At 41.7% G+C, this 21,056-nt stretch overlaps 1 protein-coding gene across 7 annotated transcripts in view; it reads right to left on the bottom strand.

Annotated features, from left to right (window-relative positions):
* The window catches only part of CNOT3 (CCR4-NOT transcription complex subunit 3), a 35,833-nt gene that overhangs the window by 1,431 nt on the left and 13,346 nt on the right, over window positions 1–21,056 (bottom strand). For 4 of the 7 annotated variants that reach the window (XM_075280186.1, XM_075280188.1, XM_075280187.1 and 1 more), the window contains exons 3-20: window positions 20,187–20,217; window positions 20,009–20,075; window positions 19,681–19,755; window positions 19,303–19,370; window positions 14,717–14,791; window positions 14,442–14,531; window positions 13,316–13,444; window positions 12,677–12,772; window positions 12,230–12,452; window positions 10,167–10,300; window positions 10,012–10,071; window positions 8,480–8,810; window positions 5,623–5,728; window positions 4,929–5,109; window positions 4,501–4,600; window positions 3,763–3,961; window positions 3,436–3,568; window positions 2,624–2,749 (exon numbers count right to left, since the gene is read on the bottom strand). In XM_075280186.1, the coding sequence (XP_075136287.1) occupies window positions 2,624–2,749; window positions 3,436–3,568; window positions 3,763–3,961; window positions 4,501–4,600; window positions 4,929–5,109; window positions 5,623–5,728; window positions 8,480–8,810; window positions 10,012–10,071; window positions 10,167–10,300; window positions 12,230–12,452; window positions 12,677–12,772; window positions 13,316–13,444; window positions 14,442–14,531; window positions 14,717–14,791; window positions 19,303–19,370; window positions 19,681–19,705 (2,076 nt within the window). In that variant the 5' untranslated portion in view covers window positions 19,706–19,755; window positions 20,009–20,075; window positions 20,187–20,217. The remainder of the gene's footprint in view (window positions 1–2,623; window positions 2,750–3,435; window positions 3,569–3,762; window positions 3,962–4,500; window positions 4,601–4,928; window positions 5,110–5,622; window positions 5,729–8,479; window positions 8,811–10,011; window positions 10,072–10,166; window positions 10,301–12,229; window positions 12,453–12,676; window positions 12,773–13,315; window positions 13,445–14,441; window positions 14,532–14,716; window positions 14,792–19,302; window positions 19,371–19,680; window positions 19,756–20,008; window positions 20,076–20,186; window positions 20,218–21,056) is intronic. The other 3 variants (XM_075280192.1, XM_075280191.1, XM_075280190.1) reach the window with 3 other exon arrangements.

The following is a 21,056-nucleotide window of genomic DNA, read 5'->3' as shown; positions in this document are numbered from 1 at the left end:
TAGCGCACTACTTTTAAATTGAATACAATAGTTGAATGTCCCACAGCAGTGGTCTTCTCAGTTTAAAGGGATTCTACCACTAAAACACATTTTTTTCTAGTTAACACGTCGGAATAGCCTTTAAAAAGGCTATTCGTCTCCTACCTTTGGAAGTGCTCTCCGCCGCGCCGTTCATTCAAAATACCGGTTTGTACCGGTATGCTAATGAGTTCTCTCGCAGCGATGGGGGCGTCCCCATTGCAGCTCGAAAACCGACCGCAGCGCCGCCTCTATGGTCTTTGGTATCCTCCCCTTCCTTCTTCAGCGTCCTGTCGGACGCCTGCGCAGTACGCTCTGTTCGGCGAGGATTGCCGAATGTACTGCGCATGCGCGAAATTGCGGTCCCAGCCATAGTGCGGGCACCACAATTTCGCGCATGCGCAGTACGTTCGTCAATCTTCGCCGAACAGAGCGTACTGCGCAGGTGTCCGACAGGATGCTGAAGAAGGAAGGGGAGGATACCAAAGACCATAGAGGCGGCGCTGCGGTCGGTTTTCGAGCTGCAATGGGGACGCCCCCATCGCTGCTCCTGCGATGGGGACGCCCCCATCGCTGAGAGAGAACTAATTAGCATACCGGTATTTTGAACGAACGGCGCGGCGGAGAGCACTTCCAAAGGTAGGAGACGAATAGCCTTTTTAAAGGTTATTCTGACGTGTTAACTAGAAAAAAATGTGTTTTAGTGGTAGAATCCCTTTAATGCTAAATGTCCCACATTGCAGAAGTGTTCCCTTTTCCTGGCTGCATTTATTTGAGCCGAACCTAGTTGTGGCTACAGAAGTAATGGGAAATATGTAGGAAGCACCTATACATCTTCCTTCTGCTCAATCTACACTTGGTTTTCACGCAATGTGGGACCTTAGCTACACCATAAAAGGCTGCATAGAATATGGTAGTTTAAACAAGAAAAGGATTCAACTGTGAAAGTACATCAGTAAAGTTGTTCGTCTTAACCCCTTCCCGACATGCGCCGTAATAGTACTGCGCTTGTCGGGTCTGTAACTATGGCGACCGCCCGGGAGTCGGGCGGCCGTCATAGCCGCCGGGTGTCTACTGCTTTAAGCAGTAGACAACCGGCTCTAATGCCTCCGATCGGTCCCCGGACCAATCGGAGGCATTAACCCCTCCGGCGCTGCTGTCAAAGGCGCCGGAGGCGCCATTTTCCCGGCGGCGCATGGGCGCCGCCATTTTGACAGGGATCGCCGGCTCCAGGAGAATGCTCCAGGGCCGACGTCACGTTGCCATGACAGCCGGGAGCCTTGTTAAAGGCTCCCAGCCGGTCTGCAAATTCTCTCTTTTGCAGGCTGGTGTATGCAGCCTGCAAAAGAGATGATGATTTTTTGCAATGCATTAGCATTGTAATGCATTGCATTAGTGATCAGACCCCCTGGGGTTCAACACCCCTAGGGGGTCTAATAAATGCACAAAAAAATTAAAAAAAAAAAATATAAAAAAAATATAAAAAGTATTAAAAAGTTCAAATCACCCCCCTTTCCCTAGAACAAATATAAAAGTAGTTAAAAACTGTGAAACATATACATGTTAGGTATCCCCGCGTCCGAAATCGCCCGCTCTACAAATCTATAAAAATATTTTTCCTGTTCGGTAAAAGCCGTAGCAGGAAAAATAGTCAAAAGTGCCAAACCGCCGTTTTTTCACTGTTTTGATTCTGATAAAAATTTGAATAAAAAGTGATCAAAGCAATAACATTTCCCGAAAATGGTAGAACTAAAAAGTACACCCGGCCCCGCAAAAAAAGACGCCCTATGCATCCCCGTACACTTAGGTATAAAAAAGTTACGGCCGTCGGAATATGGCGACTTTTAGAAAAAAAAATTTTTTAACACCGTTTTGGAATTTTTTTTAGGGGTCAAAATGTAAATAAAACCATATAAATTTGGTATCCCTGGAACCGTACTGAAACACAGAATATAGGGGACATGTCATTTTGGCTGCACAGTGAACGCCGTAAAACCAAAGCCCGTAAGAAAGTCGCAGAAATGCATTTTTTCTTCAAATCCACCCCATTCTGAATTTTTTTCCTGCTTCCCAGTACATTATATAGAATAATTAATGGTGGCATCATGAAGAAAAAATTGTCCCGCAAAAATTAAGACCTCATATGGCTCTGGGAGCGGAGAAATAAAGTTATGGGGTTTAGAAGGAGGGGAGTCAAAAACGAAAATAAAAAAATGCCATCGGCGGGAAGGGGTTAAAGGGGTTTTCCTGCTACTAATACTTCTCCTCTATTCTTGAAAACCAGGGGGCACTGCAAAGGTTGATATCCATAGGTAAAACCACTGCAGATTGAAGATCTGTAGCCAAGTCACCCAGTGATTTTGCACAATCTAATTTGCACTGATTTTGTCCAGTCTGTCTCTGACCTAGAACAGTCCACAGGTGAAAGGTCAAAGTGCTTAACAGGGCTTTTGCCCTTTTGTTTTAGCTACTGATATGGTTTACAGCACTCAGACATCCAACAAATAAAGACTTCTGACAACTCCACCATGACAAGTCAAACCTTTTATGAAATGAGGAGTAGATAGATACAAAAAAAAACAAAACAAAAAAAAACCTCACAAACCTGCTCAAACTCATCTGTTATTGTCTTCGGCTCCTCGTGTCTCTGGAACCACATCATGTATTTGGTGTGAAACCTCCATGACTGCTTTTTCAATGCCTTAGCAGCTAAATACTGTGCTTTAGTCCCCTGGAAAATGGACATTCAGATTAGAATTTATTACTACAGAACTGGATTATTTTTATATGCCCAGGCACCATCTGCACATTAAAGGACACTGACTGGTGACATACAGCTTTTTTTAGTAACCTCCATCACAAAAAATGGCCGTGGCCTACTGTATAAGCAATGTTACCTCCTATGTCACCGCTGCTACCTTTTGTGTCGCCCCCTCTACATCATGGATTGTAAGCTCTTGTGAGCAGGGCCCTCAGTCCCATTGTGTGAAGTGACTATATCTCTGTAATTTAACTTTTTGTCTGTACTTGAGCCTTACATTTTGTAAAGTGCTGCAGAATATGTAAATAAAATGTATTATTGTTATTGCTTCATTGAGTCTTAGACAATGTCACCTTTACACATCATGTGGGTACTCTTATTCTGCCACAGCTCTATTTTTCAGCCTATCGTTTCCAGTGTCACCCAATGAATGGCATTAGCACATGTCTCCATACACACAGATCTGCGCTAATATTTACAGAAGAAACTCCACTTCAAAGTGTCACCTTAAATTAAAGTAATTTCCACTACTTAGAACCAGTGTCCATATCGATCCACAATCCATACAAAGAAAGCAGAATTATGCATAGCTATATTATTACTAGTCTGTGTTAATAAAGCCTGATAAAGAAAACAAGTGAACAGTTGTAGCATACCTCCAAATAATAAAAGATAAAGAAGAGTGTCTCTGTGGAAAGCCGCTGGTAGAACTCTACTGTGTCTGAGTGAGGTGGGGGCATCTGATGATGATACTGGGGCGTCGGGCAAGGATTCCGTGGGAGGTATTGCCTTTAAAAATGAGCATACACAAAGTTCTAAGACCTGAATATACAAATGAGCTATTGAATGTAAAAAAATTATTTACACTTAAACACATCTAATTTTAGAAGTGTCACCATAAATCCTGAATTCCAATATTCATAGTACGCAAGGAAGGGGGTCTAGAAGACAAATGGGGAATAAACCGAGATATTAAGACGCACCGTATCCTCTCCGAGTCTGAGGGGTGAGGCATATGATGCCATGCTGCATCTTCCATTGCTTGCTGGTAAAGCTGATCTGTTGTAAGGGGAACAGGACCCAAAGGACACACACCCAGTGAAAGAGGGATGTTCACTTCTGAGAGCTGAGTTGAGGGCTGAGTGGCAGGAGGTTGTGTCGTGGTTGTAGTGATGAGAATTTCTACACAAATACAAACAGAAGACTTGAAATTCAGATTTTAAGTTCCAGTATTATTCTTGCACTTACTTTGCCATCTGTAACTACAATGTTTAATATGCAGAAAGAGATGTCATGTCGCACAGATAAGCTGAAAGATTTACAAGACATGTAATGGTAGAAAAGTGACCTGAAACTTCATTGGGAGAAACAAAAACCTGACACTATATCTTAGGGCGGGGTTCACATCTGCGCCCGGTCTCTGCTTTCAGGTTTCTGTCTACTGTCCTAGAATGGGTTTGCAAAGTGCCCGCATGTGAGCGTTTTGTGGTCTCCGTGGCGAAAGTTTTTTTTTTTTTTTTTTTTTTTTTTTTAAACCGGACATGTGGGACTGTGTGACCGGCTGTATAAATATTTTTTTTTTAAAAAAAAAAGTTTTGCTGCAGAGACCACAAAACGCTTATGGGCAGACACTGACCCACAAAGCTGAGACCAGGTGCAGGTGTGACTCCGCCCCTTACTGAAACATAAAAATAACCATTTATGCATTGATGAAACTTTACCTCGTTCAGCCAGGTGGAGAGCAGGGACTGGATCTTCTAAGGTAGTTCCAATAGCTGCACGTTCTGCCATGGATTTCAGTGTACTTAAAGGCTCTGGTGCCTTTAAAAAATAAAAAATAATTAGCATCCGTACTCAATTCCAATGCTCTCCCACTTCAAATACAAATGGTCCCTCCTCCCACTATTCTATGGTTATAACTCGCTTTGAAGGCATAACACCTTTAACTAAAAACTGAAAATCTAGCCCTGGCTACAAGTAAGCTCTGTTCCTTTGGCATTCAGTTATAAAGTCTCCTGCTTACGTTAAGGCCCATGAGACCAGTGGACTTTCAGCTAGAACATGGCATAAGAGAGCAACATATTAAGGCTACAAATCAGTTTCCAAACCATTTTATATAGGAAACTGCAGACGTGACAGATCTACTTGCCTTAATCTCTGTGGTGGAGCTGAACTGAGGTGGCCCGTTTAGTAGAGGCTGGCTGGGTTTGGGATCACTGAAGCTGGGTGTTGGCGAACTTGGAGGATTTACATTTAAGGGTAACAGTAAGCTGGGCCCAGTGCTGGTACTACTACTGCTGGCTGGCTGTGATACACTGTTTGTCTCTTTCCTGAAACAGAAAAAAACAGACAAGTCATGCACAAGACAGTGGATGTATCAAGGATGTGCCAAGTGTGTTGCACATCAATTTCAGTGAGTCTTTAGCTTCCAAGTCCGCCATGTCCTCCCACTCCTTAATTTTGCTTAACCTGACTACAGAAAGCAGTTTGACAGTGAAAAAACAGCCATGTGACAGGCATTTTTTTTTTTATGGAAGTTTTAAAAAACAATCAGTGAGTATTCACATGGGCCATTTTTCTGTCCATCAAAAACAAACACTGACATGCTTTATACTCAGATATCAATGGATCAGTGTTTAATGAATGTATATTTAGATAAAATAAATAAAATGAAAGAAAAAAAAAACCTCAGTAAAAGCAGATCAATGTGGTTGGGTCAATTAAAACAAAGACAACATGCAGCTAAGTACCCAGACACAAGCATTACAGCTACACATCATATACCACACTAAATAGGAACATGTAGAGCACTTAGAGCAGACTTAGCATAGTTTGGTACTCACGCAGTGCTGGTTGGTGGGTTGTGAATCACAGACTGGCTCGATTGTGATTGACTGCTATTACTAAGTGCAGTATCTGCTGAATTTTCTGCTACTACAGAGCTATAACCTGCAGAAAGACGGGAAACAAAACTTTAGCAGTGGCAAGATTCCATCCTCTTCCACTTCTTCAGTGAGGTGGTTAGTGTTCCTCCAGCAATCAGGGCAGCCCAGTGCAGCACCAGCAACACCATGACACCTCTGCTTGTTAGGCTGACTATTTCCACCTGTGATTAAAGGGTGTGTCCACTAATCACACCAGGCCCTGCATAACCAGGAATCAGTAAAGGGAGGGTGCATGCACACAGTGAAGTTAACACATACATTGAAAGAAAAAAAAAAAAAAAAAAAAAAAACTGCTTGCAATCTTGAAGGTTTGTTTGGTTTTTTGTTTTTTAATATTACTGGTGCACCAAAAACTGTATACAGTTTTCTTATAGTTTTAAATGCGCCGTCAGCCTAACCCAAGAACCTTTAACCCTTGAACTAGGGTCACACAGGTCAGACACCCTGCTGAACTTCCATCATGGGAATTCAGCAGTGAGCTTTACTGAAAAATGCCAAGAAATGTGTGGTCAAACCCCCCCCCCCATCACAAAACTGCAGCAATATGCAGTTAAAAGTGCATATTTCTTTAACATCAAAATTCTTATCCAATTATATCTTTAGAGTAGGGCTACACAGGCGTGTACGGCTAGCTCTGCTCATGCCGAGCCGTACACGCCAGAATATCCCATTCACTTCAATGGGAGTGCTCGTAGTGAAAAAAAGCAGCCCATTCATTTCTATGGGGAGCGCTCGTATGCCGGCTCCCATAGAAATGAATGGGAACTGCTTTATACGCCACTGATTCTGAACGTGTTTTACGTTCAGAATAAGCTGCCGTTTACGTAGTGTGAACTCACCCTTATATGAAGTAGAAACCATAAAAATAAAAAATAAAAACACAACACACAGCATAAAAACTGAGAAAAATGGAAGCAATTTTGGGATTGCCATTTCTGCACCTTTTTTTTTTTTTAAATCATGTTTCCATACATGTGGCCTTAGCCCAAGGCTGTTCTCACAAATCATGGTTTTGCATTAGTGTTTGTGAGCCAAAATGAGAAAAAGGATTAAAGACACAGAACAGACGCAAATATTTTCTTTGCAGAATAAGGCCTTACTTATAGTTTTATTCATTTAGATCTTTACTCTTTCTATACTTCGCAGTCATCTAGTTGGAGGATCAGTGACTGACAGCTATCTCCATATACACGGAGGGTTGTCAATCACTGATTAAATCAGTAATCTAGTTGTGAGGGTGGTACCAAGTACAGATAAAGCAAATATGTAAATGAATACAACAAGTTGTACTGAATAAATCATATGTCGATATGCTCAGCTCCTCCTTCTATAAAAGACACTGCCTGCAAATTGCGCTGCACTTTACACATAATAGGTTTGTTTTAGACAAAAGCCCTTCTGCCACACAATTCATTTCATTGGGAGTTTCAGGCAGAATCTGGCTGAAAAATGATCAGCTTTTTCTGCTAGTATCTGTATCTGCCTCACACTGAAATGGAGTCAGGTTTCATGCTGAATTTGTCTTAACTCAGAATATGGGTAACTATACATTTTTCATAATCTAAGTTATTTAGAAAGTAGGAGGGAGTTTAGTAGTGTAGGGATTTCAAGTTATCCTAGACAACCCCTTTAAGCACATCTGTGACTACTACATGGCTATACTAAAAGAGCTGAGTGAGCAGCCACTATTTTATACAGCAGAATGCCTGTGATCAGATAGGCATGGTAACTGTTGAGTGGTAACTTTCAAGTCACAGCACAGCTCCTCCACATCAACATTTAAGGGTCCATTCACATGTAGGAAAATGATGAGGAATTTGGTGTGGAATTTCAGCGCTGGGGAAAAAAAAAAAAAAGCCTCCCATTAACTTCAATGGGTTCCTTTTTCTGCTAGCTGTTTTTCAGTGCTGAAATTCCACACCAAATTCCTCACCATTTTCCTCCGTGTGACTGCACCGTAATAGGGTAACATGAACAAAAGTACCAAATGTGGCACGTATACGGCGTGTGAGACTTTGCGCGCCGTAAAAGCTCACACTGATTTCAATGGGAGCCTGGATCATATACGCCGCGTTATTTTGTGAGGCATATACGATCTAGGCTCCCATTGAAATCAATGGGAGCTTTTACGGCACGCAAAGTCTCACACGCACGTTACTCTGTGTGAATGCACCCAAAAACTGCAATCATTCAATTTTCATTCTTTACTAGGCAATACTATACACCATAAATATAGGGTAATGCAGAATAATTTCATAGCTATACAAACCTATGGTTTTCGTTACACAGAGTAAGTTTGAGGATTATTTCCTTTAAGTAAGAAAACTGAATGTTCACACTCGAACAAAAAACAAAACAAAACAAAAAAACACCAGAAAAACAAATCCCTGCTGATATACAATGCTTGTGCTTCTACAGAACTGCATTCAAATGATGTTGGAGGGGGGGGGAAAGATTTTTAAATGGATAAGGAATTGCTTTATATCCAGGTCTCCTAGTCAGGGCTTTGGAATGATTCATTACATAACAGTTACCAACTCTGTATAGTTAGATGCATGGTTTGTTATATATTTACTCTCATACAAAATCTAAGTTAAGTGAATTAGATGAGCTTTGACTGTGTTTATATGGTGGACATGGCAGGAAGGAAGAGTCAAGCGGTAAAAAGACTCCAGAGTCCTGATGCTAAGCTATCCAATATTGCAAGCTGGCACATTATCTTACTATGCTGAATAATATTGACCTCCACACTTACTTGTTGCTCCATTTTGCTTGCTTGTATTTTGCTGGGCACTAGGAGGCCTCGGTTGTGATGTATTTGTACTAGATGGAGGAGGAGCCACGGCCTGTGCATAAGGTGTAGGTGTACCAGACGTGTGTCCACTGGACGGGTTGTTTTTGCTGTTGGTGCTGCTGTTGCTGCTCGTACTGCTGCTGTTTGATACTGCTCCATTGCTGTTTGTACCCGGTCCATTTCCGAGCGATGACGTGCTGGAACTGCTTCCTATTTGGTAACTTGGCGTCACTGCAGGGGACTGCGGATGATGGTTGTTATGGATACTTTTAGAACCGTTCTTTGCTGGTGACTAAAAAAGGAAAAACCCTGCTACACTTTAAGGAAACATACATTTACGCTGTAAAGCTAGGAGAAGGACAACATTCCCTGCATGAACTGAAATGCAGTTCTGCAAAAGAAAAAACACAAAGAATATAAACTTAGCGGCACAACACACCTTACAGCAGAGGAAAGGATCCTGGAAGTAATTGTTACAAATCAAAACAGCACTAAGGGTGTGTGGAAACAGGAGTCCTCTCCAACCTCCTACTGCTCATGTATCAGAGATAGCCAAATACTCTACCATAAACACTGTACTACACAAGCGCTGGCTCTGTGATTCAAGCTACAGGAAGCTCTAAAATGTTCTTTGTAAATATTTAAGTATAATTTGGACAACAGTATTTTTTGGAAATAATGTTAAAAACATCCATAGAAATGCAAACTGGTAAGCGACTAAACAATCTCAGGAAAAAAGTGCTTATTCTAAACTCACTATGTTTTTTGGTGGTGGTGGGGGGCATTTTTGTGGTTAAGGAACAATAGTGCTGACGCAAGATATCGAACTATCAGCTGTGAGCAGGAGATCTCACCACCTAACAAAGGAACTACCACATGTTATCGTGATAGCTGCATGTCCCCCACCTCTGCAAAAACATTTCTGCCTGTTATATCTACATGCTGTGACCCCCCCCCCTCCTGTCCGCCAACCGCGGTTGGGCTGTATTATCAACATCACTGCGCAAAAACAACTAAATGATCCTGAAGTTTTTCCTTTCTTTTTAGTTGCAATGACTCCTAGTATTTCTCTATCTGCCATGAGCTTGTATGTGTTCTCTCTTGCTATATACTACTGTACTATCCATGATGCTGTAACACACTGAATTTCCCCATGGTGGGACTGTTAAAGGATTATCTTATCTTTCTAGTATTGTGCCAAGGGGATTTAAAGACAAAAAAAAACAAACAAACGTACTGAAGCCCAGTTCACACTCTGTAGTTATGGAGTGAAGCGTAATGGACGGCAAGAACTAAGTCACTCTCACACAGTTAATTCTTTGCACCAGCATTTAGAAATTTAGAATCCAAAACATAGGTAGAGGTACAAATCTTTCCACTATATTTTCTCCATTAATGTTACATCAAAACAAAGTGTGAACTGCACTTAAGACAGATGCATGTACAAACTAGAACAAGGTGCAGTATGAAATGGTAAGCAAGTGCTGTCTCACCTGACTGACTTCACTGTCTGTAGATCTGCCTCGGATTTTCTTGTCATCTTCAGAGTTTTCCTGCAACAGTCAATTAGAACTATGAAGTAAAAGAACTGTGATAACAAAGCGTACCGTTCAGGTGAAGATAGGCACTTCATGGTGAAGGAACTTACTGTGGTACAATTGGCAGGACTTGGTGGAATAGGAGAGCTTGATGTGGTGGAGGTGGGAGTGCTGCTAGATTGGTTAAAGATCTCATCCTCCATGTGACTGTGGCTTGGTGGGGACGTAGCTGCCAGCGCCTGTGCTGGAAAAGTAAAAATGCAAGCCATAGGTGTAAGAATATGTCAAACTGATAGATCGAGAAAAAAAGAAAAAGGAGTACTGTCTGTGGAAAGCACGTGTGAACTGCACTTAAACCTGCCAGCTTCCTTTCATGTTGCAAGTAATATAATCAGGGCTTAAAAAGGATGCGACTTGCTGAATGAAGGCCAGAAAGCAGAACAGCTGTGGCAACTCAATCACATGAAGGCAGGTTATCCAGTTTACTAATGAGAATGTATTTAGACAAGAGGTCTCATTTGGATGGATTTTCTTGCGTGTATAACCACCACAGACATCAGATTTGCCAAATTTAGCTGAGAAATGACTTGTGTAGATATAGCTGCATTTGGACGAGTGACACTTTCACTTCTCAGCAAATGAAACTCTGATAAATTCAAGCTATATTTCATTATTGGGTGTGTGGTTTTGTGGCTCCCATGTTTCAATTAGGGCTCGTTCACATCTGCGCCCGGTCTCCGTTCTGCAGGTTTCGGTTTCCTGCCTGAAACTGGCCAGGAGACGGAAACCTGCAGTCATTTTTCAAACCCATTCATTTGAATGGGTTTGAAAAGTGTCTGGCCGTAAGCGCCGGTGAGCGTTTTATGCTCTCCGCCGCAAAAGTTTTTTTTTTTTTTTTAACCGGACACAGAGTTGGACATGCAGGACTTTGTGTCCGGTTTAAAAAAAAAATGGTTTTGCCGCGGAGAGCACAAAACGCTCACCGGTGCTCTCTACTCGCCACTGAATGGTTGCATTACCGGCAGATTGTCCATTTTGTTTTTACCCAGTTCGGCTCTTTGAAGGTGTCCCCACCGACTGTCTTTGAAAAACTATGTTGTGCGGGCACCTCTACTGCAGGCCTTATCTCTGGTATTTATGGTATCCTCTCCTCCTCTGGACGGCAGGGCCCCATATTGCATAAATATATGGAGAAGTGGTCTGGGGAATTGAACAGGCAGATCTCCCCGAACCAATGGTAAATTATCTGGTCCCGTGCAGCTAAATCATACACCTGTATTACGTTCCGTGAGACCCAATACAAGCTACTTATGCATTGGTACCATACCCCAGCCTTGCTTCACTCCCTTAACCCCAACATCTCTTCCCAGTGTTGGCATTGCCGGGCAGGAGTGGGTACTCTGTATCATATTTTTTGGGACTGTCCAGGGATCCACCCTTTCTGGCTGGAGGTCAAGTCCCTTACAGACCCCCTCATCTATCTCCTCAATCTCCCCCCTGCTCATCTGGGTAAGCACACGTCTAAATTGTTTCTTTATCTCTGTACTGCAGCCAAAACTCTCATCGCTCTCCGATGGAAGAGTGCCTCTCCTCCCTCTGGTTCTGATCTTGTAGCCCGAGTTAAAGATGTCCGTAGCATGTAGAACTTGACAGCCACACTTAACCACACTGTTGAGGCGTTCCAGGCAATATGGTCATCTTGGGACGCATACTGTATTTTGAATGGTCTCTGACTCTTTCCCCTTCCTCCCCCACCCCCTCATTTCCACTCTCAGGTTTTTGTGATGTGTATACATTCCCAGTCTATTTGACCGTAGAGGACGGAAACCTCAGAACGGAGATCAAACGCTGGTGTCAACCCAGTGTTACTGAGATGTACAGCGTCTGCAGTTTTCATGGACAACACACATACCCAATCATTTCAATGTGTTTAGAAAGAAGTGTTTTTTGACAGACCATTTTTTTCATAAATGATGATAATGCAATGCATCATATCAATGACAATATATGGAACCATGGGGGTAAAAAAAACAACAACTCACATCTGTCTAAGTCTAAGCTTTAGACAGTGTTAAACTGTGCCCCATTTATCAAAGTATCTAATGAAGTTTGATAGGTTTAGACTGTCTAGTCCAAGTGTATAACCACATAGTTATCTCTTGAAGCCACTTACGAATGTCTTCTAAATCAAGGTCATCGTACAGAAACTCATTCTCTTCAAAGTCTGGATCTTGTGAAGAGTCCACATAGTATTCTACATCATCTTTAATCTTCCTGATAGCGTCCACATTGATTGAGTCATTATCCAACATTCGAAGAATAGTTTCCAGCATTCGTATGTGGTACCGATGTTTCTCTATGTGCTTCTTCAGTCCCTCGATCCTGTCCTGCTTCTGCTAACACCAGGCACAGAAGGTGCCGCAGAAGAGGGGGAAAAAAAGCACACACAAAAGACGTAAATACCCTTCCCTCTAGTTCAACAATCATTTATGATATTGAGATTTAGTGTCTTTGGAGATGACAGAGAGCACACAATCTGTTGCAGATTATACGCAGAACTATGAAGAGTGCATTATTCAGTTCAGTGCAAAGCTGCTTCTATTCTATGAAGTGAACTCACATCCTTGTCTCCTTTCTTCTTCCGCGTTTGTACCGACAAAGATTCCACCTCACTTTCAAACTGATCCACTCCCATGTTTAAGGTGTCAATTGTGTTCTATGAAAAGGACACAGAAACAGATGAATCACACAGTAGTGCCACCGACTGGTATGCTAGATTAGACAGATTAGAGAACATTTTCATCAAATTATCACTTGACATGAATTGAGGAATAGTTCCAGTAATATGTAAGGTTCACCTTTAGCGCACATGCGCCCAGAATGTATACTAATGTATACTGACGTATACCACAGTGTGTTTGCATTGGAGAGCTATCTTGAATACATTGCCTGGTGGCAGCCAAGGACAACATTTTTGTATGTTCTTCCTGTGTTTGTGTGTATTTTCTATGTGTACTCCGGTTTCCTCCCATACCCCCAAAGAGATAGTGATAGGGAATGTAAATTGTGAGCCCTATATGGGTCAGTGACTGACAATGTTTTTAAAGCACTGCAGAATATGGTGGTGCTCTACAAGTAAACACAATAGATAATAAGACTCCGTATGAGGTGCACAGAATATTTAGGCTTCTGTGATATGGAACCATAGAGGGAGTTTGGCCGTGCACGAGTCCAAAGTCCCTATACACTATAATCTTACCGTTAACCACTGTCCAACCTCTTCCTTCTCCTTCTGAGCTGGGTCAACCTTCTGAGCAAGACCAAGACCTTCCTTAGAATATGCTTTTGTCTTTGTTTCACGTTCTACTACTTTGAACCTCTCCATTTGCTGTAATTAATGAGAAAACGTGTCTCAGTAAAGTTACTCAAAATAATGAAGAATTTTGAAGCTACAATGTTTAAGCAGGTTCTCAGAGCTTATAGAGAAAGGTGACCCATTTGGATAGGTCTTCAATGTAGATTGCCTGGTGCCCTATAAACAGGACCTCTGCAGATCAGCTGATACAAAGCACAGCGTCATACACTGTATGGGGGTGTATTTGTACTGCAACCCTGCCTTATTCACTTGAAAGAAACTGAGCTGCAAACAGGCCATGTAACCAATGAACATGACCTCACATGGCCTATGAAGCAGAACTCACAAAGTGCTGCTGTCATTTTAAACAGCTGATCCGCATGTGTCCTGCCAGGTATAGAATAGAACCCAGTGGAAGGTAACTACATGGTTATAAAGACTGGTGTCATTAACTCCAGTCTTCATAAATGTACTCCACTGTAAGTATTTCTCCTGCCTTTACCTATCTGATTCATTGTTTGCAGCCCCCCACAAGTGGTCGGGTGCATGAGGCCTTATAAAAATGAACTGAAGGCCCATGTCCAGTGCACCAACTGTATAAGACTTTAAGCTGTTTCTCTCCATACATAACAAAGATATGTTATTTATCACTGTAATAAGCTCTGTAACACAGCGCCCACAGCACATCCTTCACCATTTCCCTTTTTGGAAAGTGGTGAGGATGGTGTAAGAAACTTGTGACAATTTTTATCTCAAGAACAGTTTCAAAAAAGTCAAACCTGAGGTTTGTAGTTTTTTTTTTTAAACAACAAAAACAGTACATGTGCCTGATAAATATGCAAACACTGTCTTTAGACCCTGATAAAACAAAACTGAACTTAGGTATCTCACATGACACAGTATAAGTGGCCTCATCCCAGCCTAAAACTCTGACTCCATTAACTTGAAGTATCTCCCCTCCTAATGTGTCAATATCAATACTAATTTTAAAAAACAAAAACACAACAACAAAAACAACTTGTTTCTTTACCGTTTCTATGAGTTTTCGATTTTCAATAAGCTGCCTCTTGTCTTTGATCTCATTGGATGCCACCCATGTCTTTATTTGGTCCCGCAATCTCTGTGACAGAATCAGAACAGTATTTGTTAGGAGAGGACATGTACAGTATGTAACCAGCAACAACCAGAATCTAATGTTACCAAAATAGAAGATTTAACACACCACAGGGTAGAGATCAATTTCATAAGAGACGACGCAATAGTCTGTGAAGCATTTCTGTAATGTACCAAGTAGACGAAACCAACCTGGAGCTTTTTAATTTCCTTCTTCAAGTCAGCTTCATATTTTTCTTTCTGATTGGCATTTGCTGCATTGTGTAGCTGCATGAAAGGAAACACAGAGTAATATTACAGATCTTCCAAGAAGAACTTATCACATGATCACGTGACCATTGAGGCCAATCAGCGGCCTAAGGAAAGGACACAGGACATCACAAGTATAGACATCTGCCGGAAGAAAACACCGGAGCAGCAGGACCGGACCAAGCTGGGAGACACCGGGGACAGGCGAATATGGCTTTTTTTTCTTTTCACCTTTCCCAGCCTAATATATAAATCTATTTTTCCAGTTATGGGATTTTCAAATATTGTTAAACTGTTAAAGAGGTTCCAACTATTATAGTGATGAGAAACCCTTTAACCCCCTGACAGTCTTGAATGTCTCCTTCTTGGGTTTGAGCAAAGTACGGTACATAACAGTTTACCCCAAGGAGGAGATGTTCAAGGAATCTGCAAAAGTAGCAGTCACTTAACCATCTCTTATTCCAGAACGGGATCTAGAGAAAGAATCTTGGCTGAAAAATAAAAACAAGACCATACCTGTATCCCCAGTAAATCCTAAGATATCAGTGGTTGAAGCGAAAGCTGCAATTATCTGCAGTTCCACATCAACCATTTTACAAGGGTACACATGCAGGTACAGTGAAAAGGGAAGGATTCCTTATTCTTCTGTCCCTGACATTTCATCTGACTCCAGGGAAGAGGTTACTATGGAATTCCGCTCATAATATCAGCCCCCCCCCACATTCAGAGAGCATAATTACCAATTACCCCTTAAACGCTGCAGTCAATATTGACTGTACCACCTAAGCGGTTTTGCAAATAAAAGTAGACAATATTTTATTCTTCAGGATAAACACCATAAACCTTAAAATTCAGATGTCAGAATTTAAGTTTTCTGTTCATCTTACCTCTAAAAATAAAAAGTAATAAAACTGATCAAAAAGCCAGTTGTACCCATAAAATACAAGGTTTTGTAAAGCTACACAAATAAAATTTAAAACGTTATGAAAGTGGGAATGTAGAGAAAATGTTACTGACTTAAGGCTAAAATGCACAAGATCGCTAAAGGATTAAAATGTATAAAGCACCAGAGTTGCCAGGAAGATTTGCTAGAGCCATACGTTCAAAATCTGTAATAGAAAAACTTGCATTTTCAGGAGGGATTTTGCAGTTTTGGTGTGAATGTTAGGGGTTTAAAGCAGATCTCCGACTATAAAACAATTCTCATAAACGTATAGTACAGGTTATATACGACACTTTGTAATATATCTTCTCATTAGTCTACCGCAGTTTTATCTACCGCTGGAAAGCAGACATTGTCAGCTTTCTTGATCTGTGGCCCAGGTGAAGAGCTAGCGGTCCCGGTACCGTAGCTCTTCACAGTCCAAAGGGCGTTCCTGATAGTCAGTCAGGAATGTCATTCTTCACAGCAGCGCCTATAGCGCTGTACTGTAAGACCGCGGATCCTCCCCGCTCACACAGTACAGCGCTATAGGCGCTGCTGTGAAGAACGACATTCCTGACTGACTATCAGGAACGCCCTTCGGACTGTGAAGAGCTACGGTACCGGGACCGCTAGCTCTTCACCAGGGGTACAAATTGTGAAAGCATACTGTGCCCCGGCCCATGAAAGGTCATCTTTAGGCTAAGGCCCCACGGGCCGCATCAGCAGCACTAAAGCATTGCAGGAAGAACAGGCTGCGTGAATGCATTGCGGTTCTTTCCACAGCGCTTTTAAGAGAAATTTCATGGAGTTTTCCTCTGCGGACTTTCTCTTAACATTAGATCTACGGGAAAGCAGCCGGCGTTTCAATAGATATAATTGACATGCTTCGATTTGCAAAGCCGCAACGGCTTTGCAAATCGCAGCGTGTCTGCACTGCAATCTTTTCCGCAAAGTGGGGATGGGATTCACATGAATCCCATCCACTTTGCCTGCACTGTACAACGCTGCGATTTTTTCCTCAGCGTCTCCAGTCCGTGAGGCCTCGGCCTTAAGCTGGTTTCCTTCTTCATATCTTCAATCCGAATGCTTGTTTACGTTGTGTTTGTCTCCATATTCAGCATTACTAACAGAGCTCTATGAAGAAAGGTTGGATTAGGATTCTCTTGCCAGTTGGTTAATTGATTTATTGACCATATTTGTAGTCTCTTATCTACAACCTCTACCCAATTTGAAAAGTGCTCAGAATAGCAGAGTATAGGAATTATTTGAGTGTCTTTTCTAGCTCAGCTTCCCCCCCCAGAGAACAAATATTCTTTAAATAAGATATATTACAAAATTTCGTATAGTCATGTGCACTGTTCATTTATGAAACGTTGTTTATAACTAGAGGTATGCGTTAAAAGATAAAGCAGTTTTTTGGACTTCTGTATTAATGAAGTATCCTCAGCATCAGCAGGTGTCAGATCAGCTGTTTGAAGTGGTTGTCGCTCTTTTGTGATTACCACTTCGTCTTCACAGTGATTTAATGTTCATCTATCACATGGCCCATGTGAGAAAAGGTCCTGAAAAACCCTTTCAGCATCAAAAGTTTCTCCATTCCTAAATGCATGAAATTACTTAATTTATTTTGCTTACTTATATAGCGACATCATATTCCGCAGCTCTTTGCAGAGATGTAGTCATCACTGTGCAAAGTAGGGCTCACAATCTAAACTCCTTATCAGTAGGTCTTTGGAGTGTGGGAGGAAACCAGAGTAACTGGTGGAAACCCACGCAAACATGGGTTGAACATACAAACTCCTTGTAGATGTTGTCCTTGGCAGAATTCAAGGCCAGGGCTCCAGCGCTGTACAGCATCAGTGCCAACCACTGAGCCAACGTGCTACTTGCTCTTGCTGAGGGAATACATATATTCCCAAATTTTGAAACAGGTTAAAGTTAAACATAGGAAAATATTCACTGGAATTTATTATGCAACACCCTTAAGACTCCCAAATGATTAATTTTTGCAACTGCATTTTTGTTACATAGCACCCTAATAGGCTTGGGCTGTTGCCTAGAAACAAGCACCACAGTCAGAAAGTAGAAAGATTATTGTGCTTGTGGCAGTCTAATCATCTACTGGATTGCAGAGGAAATAGTTGCATTTATTGATAAAACACCATTAGATCTTCTACACCAGCGATTCTCAACCTGTGGGTCTCGACCCCGGCAGAGGGGGAAGGGGGGAGGGGACCAAAATACAGGGGTCGCCTAAAGCCATCAGAAAATACATATTTCTGATGGCTTTAGCCCAGGGGTCCTCAAACTGCGGCCTGCCGAGGACATTTATCCAGCCCGCCGCATGTGGCATGCGCGCAGTCGCCTGGATCGCTCACTAATGGGGAATCCGATTCCCTGTTAGTGAGTGGATCACTTCTTTCAGTTGTACATTTGAAAGCTGGAAGCTGTCAGTTTAGGCCGCCCGACTGCAGCCTACACTGACTACAGAGAGTGACCTCTGCCATCGACGTCATCGCTCCTGCAGTCTGAAGGAGAAGGACACGCCGTGGCGGCTCTTCATGGGTAACATGAAGAACTGTATTGTGGGGTCACGGCATTAGGAAGGTTGAGAACCACTGTTCTACACCTTTAGGATCCCAGGGTAGATAGCCACCCATCTCCTGAGACAACAATTTAAAGTACTGCTACACTACAGAATGTCTATAGTAAAAGTCACACTAAACATATTCTATAGCTCCCTAATGCAATGTATGCATTTAATCTTAAAGGGAGGGGGGATAAAATGTACACAGCTAGAAGCTCCATACACTACATAATGGCTGTGCCACTTAGTTTTCATTCAAGTAAATGGGATCTTGTGTTTGACCTTTACTCTGCAGCCACAATGACATGTCCCCTGTATTCTATATAGGTACGATTCAGAGCATTCCAAATTCCAATATTTTTATTTACATTTAACCCCATAACAAAAATCCAAAACTGCAAAAAAAACCCAGGGGGATTGATCACTAATGCAATGCATTACAATGCAAGTGTATTGCAAATAGAATATTTTATATGACAGGTTGAATAGAGCAGCCTGTCATACAAATAAAAAACAGACAAGCCTGGGAGACTTCTATAGGCTCCTGGCTGTCATGCCAACAGATCGCCAGTGATCCTCCACAAAATGGCAGTGCCCATGTGTCACTATGAAAATTGTGCCTCTGTCAACTTTGATCTAGGCACCTGGCACCTTAATGCCTACAATCTGTGTAGGCACTAATCGCAGGCATTCATGCTGGGTCTCTGCTGTATAATACAGTAGAGACCTGATAGCAATGGTGGCCGCCATATTTGATACCCAACATCCATCATACTATTACAGCAAATGCGAGGAAAGAATTAAAGGAATTGTCCAGGAAATTATATTTATGGTCCATCCTATCCATCTGCCTCCTTTTGGCGCCATGCAGTGTACAGTACGGGCATCAAAATGATCCTGAATAACTAATTCATGCAGAGGCTGCTTCTCAGCCCATCAATAATCAGATATTTATGGCCCATTCTAAGGGTAGCTCATAAACAAAGGTGCTGAACAGGATTTTTTAAAGTATTTTACCTTTTGCCAAATATCTTCAAACTGCTCCACCCCTTCTGACACCTTTTTCAAACACCGATCAATCTCGCCTGAAAGTGATGTAATATATGAGAAAGTTTTCTGGCAAGAACAGTGAAATCAGACAAAAAAAATGCTGCCAAATCTGAGCAAAATATCAAATGTACTCAATGACCCATCTTCAATGTAACATGTTACTGACACCACAAAACTGATCCTTCGGTGCAGTCGACTTTAACCCTTGTAGATCTGATGCTAACAAAGCCACTTATACTCATTCATATTTCCGCGTAGCAAAAATGTAGACTTACATAGCAGCTATTCAGATGAATGGTTGTCATATAATTCTTGAATAGATGGCTGTAAAGCCAAGTGACTTACCCTGTAGTTTTCTCTTATCCGCCATATTTCCTTCACTAGAGATGGGTTTTCTTCATACTTTATAAAGGTAGGACGCTGTGAAGTAAAGATAGTTGTTTTAAGGCATATTACTGGTATAGAGGTATTGATGTATAAGGGTACTGAACCCAGCAAGCTTTCAATGCAGTTCATGTAGAGAACTTAGGTATAGATGCTGCAACACTAACATTCATTTTGGTATTTACAGCAATGGTGTAATTTTCCTCTTGAAAAATTTTTTTAATCGATTTTGCAAATCAGTGACAAGTGTCCAAGTGTGAACATTTATCATTGGCTTCTCTGCTTTTACCTTTCCACTTGCTCAGCAGAAGCCGAGTGACTTGATCACACAGACCTGAGAGATACCCGATGATAGCCTAACAAAAAGAGAGAGACAAGGATCCTACTTAGCTTTCCTTTCATAATAACTGGATACTCTTCATTTTGCATGGACTGGGGAGTAGAAACACCTGCTGAGATATACCTACCTACTTAGCAGGCAGGATCCTACACTTGAAGCTGCAAGCAAGAGAAAATAGCTATCAGCTGAGGTCATTTCTGGTTAACTAAATTTCTGACAAAGTACTAGTTAACTGGTAATGCTATTGTCATAGAGATAAACCTATTAGGGGAACTAGTTCAATGTTTTGCAGAATAAAACCAAAAACTAACTTGCAAAGACTACGAATATTTACACGCTGCCCGGTTCACATCTGCGCATGGGTTTCTGTTCGGGAGTCCGCTTGGGCACCCGCCAAACAGAAATCTAATCCATATTGAAAAAAAAGTGGTTACCTTAGGAAACTTGCGGGCCTCATAGACTATAATAGGGTCCGTGTGGTTTCCGCACAAAAACGCAGAGAGAAAAGTGCAGCAGGAGAGGGGGACGGAATGACCCAAATGCAGATATGAACCGGACCTAAGAGTAAAGTAAAATAAGAAAATCTACTAATCTAACTCTAGGTTCACATCTGCGCTTGGGGACCTGAAAAATGGAAACCCAATCTGCTTACAAAGTGGTCTCTGCTTGAAATATGCAGAGAGAAAAGACATGCTTGCATTTTTGAATTGGAATGGGGAACGGAATCCCTGAGCGCAGAGGTGAACTTACCCTTAGAGAAGTAGGACAGCTCATGCTCTTGTTTATAGATTACAGTTTTCAGAGGGGAATCTCAGTAAAATTTTGTAGAGGAAAAGCTTAGAATTCTCGATTTCAAAATAAATGAATAATAAAATAGAAAACTACACTGAGTAAGCAGAGACTGACCATATCCTACGCCTCTTTTTCACATTTCTGGGGTCGCAAGGGGTTAGCTGGATTTGCTTGTAGTGCAAATATAAAATAAAATTATCGTAAT

Source organism: Leptodactylus fuscus, chromosome 6, assembly GCF_031893055.1.
Source record: "Leptodactylus fuscus isolate aLepFus1 chromosome 6, aLepFus1.hap2, whole genome shotgun sequence".
Classification (NCBI taxonomy): Eukaryota; Metazoa; Chordata; class Amphibia; order Anura; family Leptodactylidae; genus Leptodactylus; species Leptodactylus fuscus.
Note: the sequence above shows the minus strand (reverse complement) of the source record. Positions and strands in the feature narration are given on the sequence as shown.